Genomic DNA, 7,115 nt, shown 5'->3' with positions numbered 1-7,115 from the left:
TATGGAATGTAGCCATGTATGGAAGTGAAATATGGAGATATGCAGTGTAGATAAGGAGAGAGTGGAAGCCTACAAAATGTGGTGCTACAGAAGAATGCAGAAGATTAGGTGGGTAAATCGTGTAACTAATGAGGAGGTACTGAATAGAACTGGGGAGAAGAGGAATTTGTGGCACAACTTGACTAGAAGAAGGGATGGGTCAGTAGGACACATTCTGAGGCATCAAGGGACCACCAATTTAGTACTGGAGGGAAGCTTGGAGGGTAAAAGTCATAGTGGGGAACCAAGAGATGAATACACTAAACAGATTCAGAAGTTGCAGCAGTTAATCTGAGATGAAGAGGCTTGCATATGATAGAGTAGCATGGAGAGCTCCATGAAACCAGTCTCTGGACTGCAGACCACAACAATACTGGTCGTAAATATTTGTTATCTGAGGATTCATATTCATAAGTATATCTATTACATATGAGATACAATTGCAGTTGTTGATAGTTTTAGTTAAGAAGGTTAAATTTAGTTTTGAACTTAAAATGTTACTTGTTTATTTGCCTTTTACAATAGTGATGACATCATTTGCCTAAGAGGAGGAATCTGTAGTTGGACATGCCACTTTGGCAAAGTGATCTGTTGCACAAGCATCTACGGAACCAACAAATGATGATCGTCACGATAAAAAGTTTATTTCAGTAATGACTTGGCATAGTCTGCTACTTGTTTTACTTATGTGCATGCATTCTGGAGTGGATGGGTCTGCAACTCAGGTTGATAACATTCTTACTACATTTGCAGTACCTGCTGGTTGGGTGGTTTATTTTGTCGTTGAGTCCTGCCTTGGAGGTATGATGCAATAGTTAGAATCTGTTCACTTTGACAGACAGTTTTGGAAATAGTCCATATTAATGTATTTGTGATAACAAACAGCCTTTGTTATGCATGGTCACTGTAAATGAGAATCGAATGTACAACACAGTTTCTGAAAAGCGTCACATTCACTTCGAGAATTTGGATACTGGATCGTACTTGAGGGTGCTCATAGCAGGGACAACGGGTCCATGCTGCCCCCTTCCCCCAGGGTCTCAGGGAAAGGAAATAAATTAGTGCAATCAGGTATTTGTCTTACAAAAAAATATTACGAGTCAGTATTACGCAGGTTTTTAACAGGGACAGAGCTGCAGCTTTTTTTATGGCTACTTACAAGTGGCCATTCATCTCTCAAAATATTAAAAGTACTCTATTCTGTCAGGTCTAGACACCCCCCTTCCCTCCCTACAAGTTATTGTATGGGCATCCTTAATTGTAGTCTAACTTCCAGCAATAACTGCAACACTTTGAGAAACAAAGTCTGACCATGAAATACTGCAGAGTGTGAAGAAATAACAATGTGAGCAAATGAATGAGAAATATAGCTCCCAAAGAAACTTTACACCACTGCTCAGTATCATAATAACCAACAAAAGGAACATTAAAGCACTTAACACTTGCACACAATGACCAGAAGATTTATGTCTTAAGTCATTTTATGGTTACAATTACAGGCTATAACTACGCTACAGCTAAAATGTTAACACAGAACAATGCCTGGTTGATCCATGGGAAAACAAAAGTTAAAACAGACGCCCCAGAAAAACATTAGAATCTACTATGTAGATGGATGGATATCACACAGAATCTTAAAACGTGAACCACATTCAATTCATTGTTTTCCAAAATAGATGGGAGGTCAGCTGGTAAGATGACTGTGGTCCTCATATATTGAGATAAACAAAGTCAGTTCAAATACAGTGTACAGATCTCTTTACACTACGAGCACTGCTTAGAGGTGGCTCCTGCGGCCTGAGGGGGAATCCACGCATCAGAGGAAAGTGCGTATTCTGGAGGGGAGTTAGAAGTACTTCCTCCCCTCACAGTAGCTGGACGAGGAACACCATAGCCATGACATTTGCCTCACCAACCACAGCTTGTCATTCGTCAACACTAACCACTTCTCTTCGGAGAGGTGCAGGATATATGCCTCAACAGCAAGATAAATACATGCACAGGGACAGCACATTCATAAATTTTATTTTCCAAGCAGGCATCTTTAGCTGCTTCATTATCCTGCATTTCCATATGCAATGGTACCTGGCAGAAAGACACTTCCTTGCCCCGCACCCTCTAACTGGAAATGCATGTCACGGGTCATCTGAATATAGCATTCCACTGTGTACATGCAATGGATAGCTTGAAGAGCTCTAGGGAGTTTGTGGAGATGAATAATTTGGTAGCACAGTGACACCACATCTGCTCCAGCACCCTCAAAATAGCATAACATTCAGTGTCATACACTGTGACTGTATTAGGCAAGCAAATCTTGAGAGCATATTTTGGAAATAACAGTGCAGCCAAGTGAATTTCCCTATTTAGAATTATCAGTGTAAACTAAAACCCAATTGAGTGCTCAGATAAAACACAGAATTAAAAACATAGCCTGTGGTATAGTTCTTTTTGTACACTGAGAAATCTAAAATGATCAAGTGTATTCTTACTAAACAATGCCAGCAATTCAGAAGTGGGCTACTAGATTTGTTACTAGTAGGTTCGAACAACAAGAAAGTATTATGGAGATGCTTCAGAAACTAAGATGGGAATCCCTCGGAGGAAGGCAACATTCTTTTCAAGGAACACCACTGAGAAAATTAAGAGAACCTGCATTTGAAGCTGACAGAGTGATCTTACTGCTGCCAATGTACGCTTCACGTAAGGGCCATGAAGATAAGAGAATTAGGGCCCATACAGATGCGTATAGGCTTTCATTTATCCCTTGCTCTATTTGCAAGTGGAACAGGAAAGAAAATGACTAGCTATGGTACAGGGCAGGGTATGTATGTAGATGTAGACATAGATGTAGATGCACAGCAATTGCTACACACTGAGGGCCACTAAGATCCTGCTGCAAAACAATCTGGAATGACCTCATTGCCTACAGTCTATTTCTGATTAACTCTCCATTGGAGCAACGGTGCCCTATCTTAACCAATACAACCCTTTCTGTGTGTGTGTGTGTGTGTGTGTGTGTGTGTGTGTGTGTGTGTGTGTGTGTGTGTGTGTGAATCAGTGCCTCTACTGTTCAGACTCCTTAAATTACATAAATGCCACCACGACTCTCCTTTGCAATATTTGGATAGCTGGATAAAGGAGTTTGTAACGAACTGAAGTTTTTACTTCAATCCTCAAACACTTCACATGCCCATTTCATGCCAAACAATGAAGATCCACAGGCAACTACAACACTGGGCTGAAAACAAGACCAGAAATTTGCAAAACAGTAAATAAGACTGGAGCTGCAATATCCAATCTAGGAAAAATAGATTATGCATCTCTCTTAACATAAAACTAAAATACACAATATTGATAGTGATAATGGATGTTTGTAAACAGAAAACACATTTTTATGGAAACAAGGATGTATTGCCATCTTCATATTTATTAATTTGTACACATTTCCAGTGAAACATTGATATTGCGTTACACCATTCCCAATAGTAAAAGAGTACTAATACACACAACATAATGATTGCAAGAAAACACTGGTCAAAAATAGCAGTAACCTCAGTTAACTTCTTTCATTTTTCTGTAAAAAGCAGTAAAATAAATTACAATATATATTAAAACAGCCAAAAATGAAGCTAGTCCCCCCCCTCCTCTCTCTCTCTCTCTCTCTCTCTCTCTCTCTCTCTCTCGCACACACACACACACACACACACACACACACACACACACACACACACACACACACACACACACACAGAGAGAGAGAGAGAGAGAGAGAGAGAGAGAGAGAATGCACAACACATAAAGGAACATATAAACAATCTGTGCTATTTCCAATATATGGTAAAAAATGGATCCCAAATTTCTTATGTATGCAAACTATTACTTTCACATATCATTTTGGCACAAGCTTTCTACTATTCCAATTTAATTTTATATGGATTAATGTATTACTCGTAACAGTATGTCATGTTTAACTCACTCTTAACGGAGATCACAATTTTAAATCACATTAGCTCATGCACAAAATTTAGCACCGGAATATTTTTCTTAACAGACCATTGTAAAAACAGTTCACTTTTACAGGAAAGAAGTTTCATGTTGAACACTTTCTTATTCCCTAGGTAATGCATATATGATTTACAAAAAAATATGATCAAACTTTGTACATTATTTAGTTGACATATCACATGCAGCATTAAATGATATAACTATGATCACATTTGTAAAAAAATAATTTTCATATATGTTATGAATCTCCAGATATGCATTGCTTATACATATTGCACAAACAGCATGACGACACAGTTGAATGCACCACAAATGTAATGCAGAAGGACTGTCAGTGTCTTGTAAGATGCCCTTAATACAAGTAGATACATGCATAATGTGAAAGCCTTGTGAAATAAGGGGAACATTATGAAAATATAATATCAGCAAATTTTTCAGTGTATATATTATTATATAGAAAAGATACTGACTGTACTGACAGTTGTTCCCCTTTTGTAACTGCTGTAAATCTCGTAACTCTAAGAGAGATGGCCTTAAGTGTCTTTGACATGTATGTGCCCCCAAAAATGGTGCTAGTAATGCAAGTTCCACAGGACAGATTGCACTTCTCAATAATTCATATATTATACTTCACACATTTACAAAACCCAACAAAATATTTTTATTGTTATCTTTAAACCATAGAAAAATTAAATATTCTTGATTTTAAATTAATTATATGAGATCTTATTGTCTTTAAACAAGAATGAAGTACAAGCAAAGGCAATGTGATTCAGTTCTACATCTCTATTCTTCTGCAGAGGTTTAAATACTTTCACTAAGATGAAAATTGAAGTACAGGTGATGAAAAATAATTACCTGTTCTCTCTCTTTCCCCAAATACTGGAAATTATGAAAAATAAGATTTATTTGCAGTCCAATCCAATATTTTATGCAAGTCAAACTCTTTACGCTCACTTTAGAGGTATAAGGACCAACATTGTGAATTAACACTAATCTTAAGTCTGGCCCCAGTTTTTTTCGGTACTAACTTTTTCTTTAGATTTGCACGTGGCACAAAATCTGTACTACAATACCATTTAGCAACTGTTCCCCACACTACGAGTTACTGCCTACTGAAATACAGGAAAAAAATCTACGAGTTTTTTTGAACACTTAATATTTTTGAAAAAAATAATGAAATTCTTTGCTCTAGTACATGGGCTCTAAGGTTTTTACAGCTTGGACTTTACTTAAGATTGTCCAATGCATCTCCACTTGTTCAACTCTTGTCCGACAACCCACATGTACATAGGAGGTACTCTACCACAAATTGCCTTGAACTGCAGAAGTTCAATGGACCTTTCACACTGCCCTAAAAGAACACAACCTCCAGAAAGGAAGTCAAAAGTAGTACCATTTAAATGTGATTGCTCAGCAACCAATATTTTAAGGCTGAAATGCTACAGCATGTAGGCCATGAAAACAAACAGCAACCACTATAGCATACATAACTTCCAGATTTTAGTTGCCCAGGACTGTACAAAAATAAATCTTGAAATCCTCAAGACAAAATTTAAGTTTTCTTCCCTCCTTCATGGCGTGGTATCTCTCTTCAGAGATCCTTCCTAACTTTCTTCTTGGCTTTCTTATCAGGCTTTGCCTCTTTCCAGACATCTGTAAAATGAATAACATCTTATATATCTAATGAAGTTTTTATATGTTTAAGTTAAAAGCTCTCTGAAACTGAGTAAAGTGCAATAAAAACTTAGCTACATACTATGATTAGTATACCACCTCAAATATTGACAAAGAAGGAGAAAGGAACTTGGCAAGACCTGCCCAAAAGAAACAGCTTGGCAGTTCAGTCAATCATCATGCCTTGCGGGGTCATTTCAAGCTTAGACAATCACTTAACAACAGAAACTGTTGTCAGGTTGGTAGACTGCCTATCAAATTGGCATATGCAACAGCAACCTCTTTCAAACATTCAACAGTATCATGTTACATAAATCACTAATGATCTATCTCAGAGCAGTTACCTACAGTCAAGTTGATGAGCACTTTTTACAAATTATGGCTCATAGGCACCCTATAGAGAACACAACAGAAATATGGGGTATGTTTATGGAGATAACAGGAAGGGCTGGGTCGATTGGTACAGTAGAAAACTTTCATTGCATGATCAATTAGATGAAATACAGATGCAGAGAAAAATAAAAATGGAATTTTTTGAAAGACAGACATTTATAGCTATGAACTATTATCAGGCAGGTTTACAGAACAGGATAATGATGTGATAGAATTCTACTGCCTCCATAATATTGCATGTCATTTTCTGTACTATTTAACGTAACAAAGGCAATATAAGAGCAATGTCTACATTTTTTCCCTTCATTCAATACATAAATTGGTTAAATAGTTTCACATACAATGTACAACAAAGAAGTGTGTGGAATATACATTACAGCTCATCTATTCAGTAGATTATTCAGTGCAGTGAATATTACAGGCCTCAGTTTCTACAATTATTTTCCAGGATTTTTAATCCTTGTACCATGCTACAGTATAATTTTTTTTTCAGTTAAGATACAGGCAAACTTTTTAAAACTAAAAAAAGTACAAATTATTACCTCCAAGTTCATCGAAAGCTACAGCATTCTCTGGCTCCACCTTCTGTTTTGGGGCAGATTTTGAAGTCACTGAAAAATTTTTAATTATTTAATTTCAGAGCACAAACTGAACAAGATAATATTAATATGCAGCTGCCTCTAATATTTGGCCTCCTCTTCTTTCAATGAGAACAGATAAAAATGTGATCATTTTTATGTAACTACATTCAAGACCTCTCCCCCCCCCTCCCTCACTCTCACTCTCTCCCCTCTTCTCTCCCCCCCCCACCACCCCCCCCCCCCCCCACACACACAAACCTACCTCCCCTCCCCCATTTGATTACAATGCACAGCATGTTCATGCAGTCACATGAAACTGTCAGAATAGTCCTTCCTTAGGATGATGATCAACTTGCACGTCACACTGGCTTGAATTTCAATCATGTAGTCAACACACTGATCCTTCACATGAATTAATAT

At 37.4% G+C, this 7,115-nt stretch overlaps 1 protein-coding gene across 1 annotated transcript in view; it reads right to left on the bottom strand.

Annotated features, from left to right (window-relative positions):
* Positions 1-3,446: 3,446 nt before the first annotated feature.
* Positions 3,447-7,115, bottom strand: part of LOC126174967 (cylicin-1-like) — a 59,357-nt gene continuing 55,688 nt past the window's right edge. The window contains exons 6-7 of the mRNA XM_049921436.1: positions 6,657-6,725; positions 3,447-5,700 (exon numbers count right to left, since the gene is read on the bottom strand). Of these exons, the coding sequence (XP_049777393.1) occupies positions 5,639-5,700; positions 6,657-6,725 (131 nt within the window). The 3' untranslated portion in view covers positions 3,447-5,638. The remainder of the gene's footprint in view (positions 5,701-6,656; positions 6,726-7,115) is intronic.

This window comes from Schistocerca cancellata, chromosome 3, assembly GCF_023864275.1.
Source record: "Schistocerca cancellata isolate TAMUIC-IGC-003103 chromosome 3, iqSchCanc2.1, whole genome shotgun sequence".
Lineage (NCBI taxonomy): Eukaryota > Metazoa > Arthropoda > Insecta > Orthoptera > Acrididae > Schistocerca > Schistocerca cancellata.
This window is presented reverse-complemented; position numbering and strand designations above follow the sequence as displayed.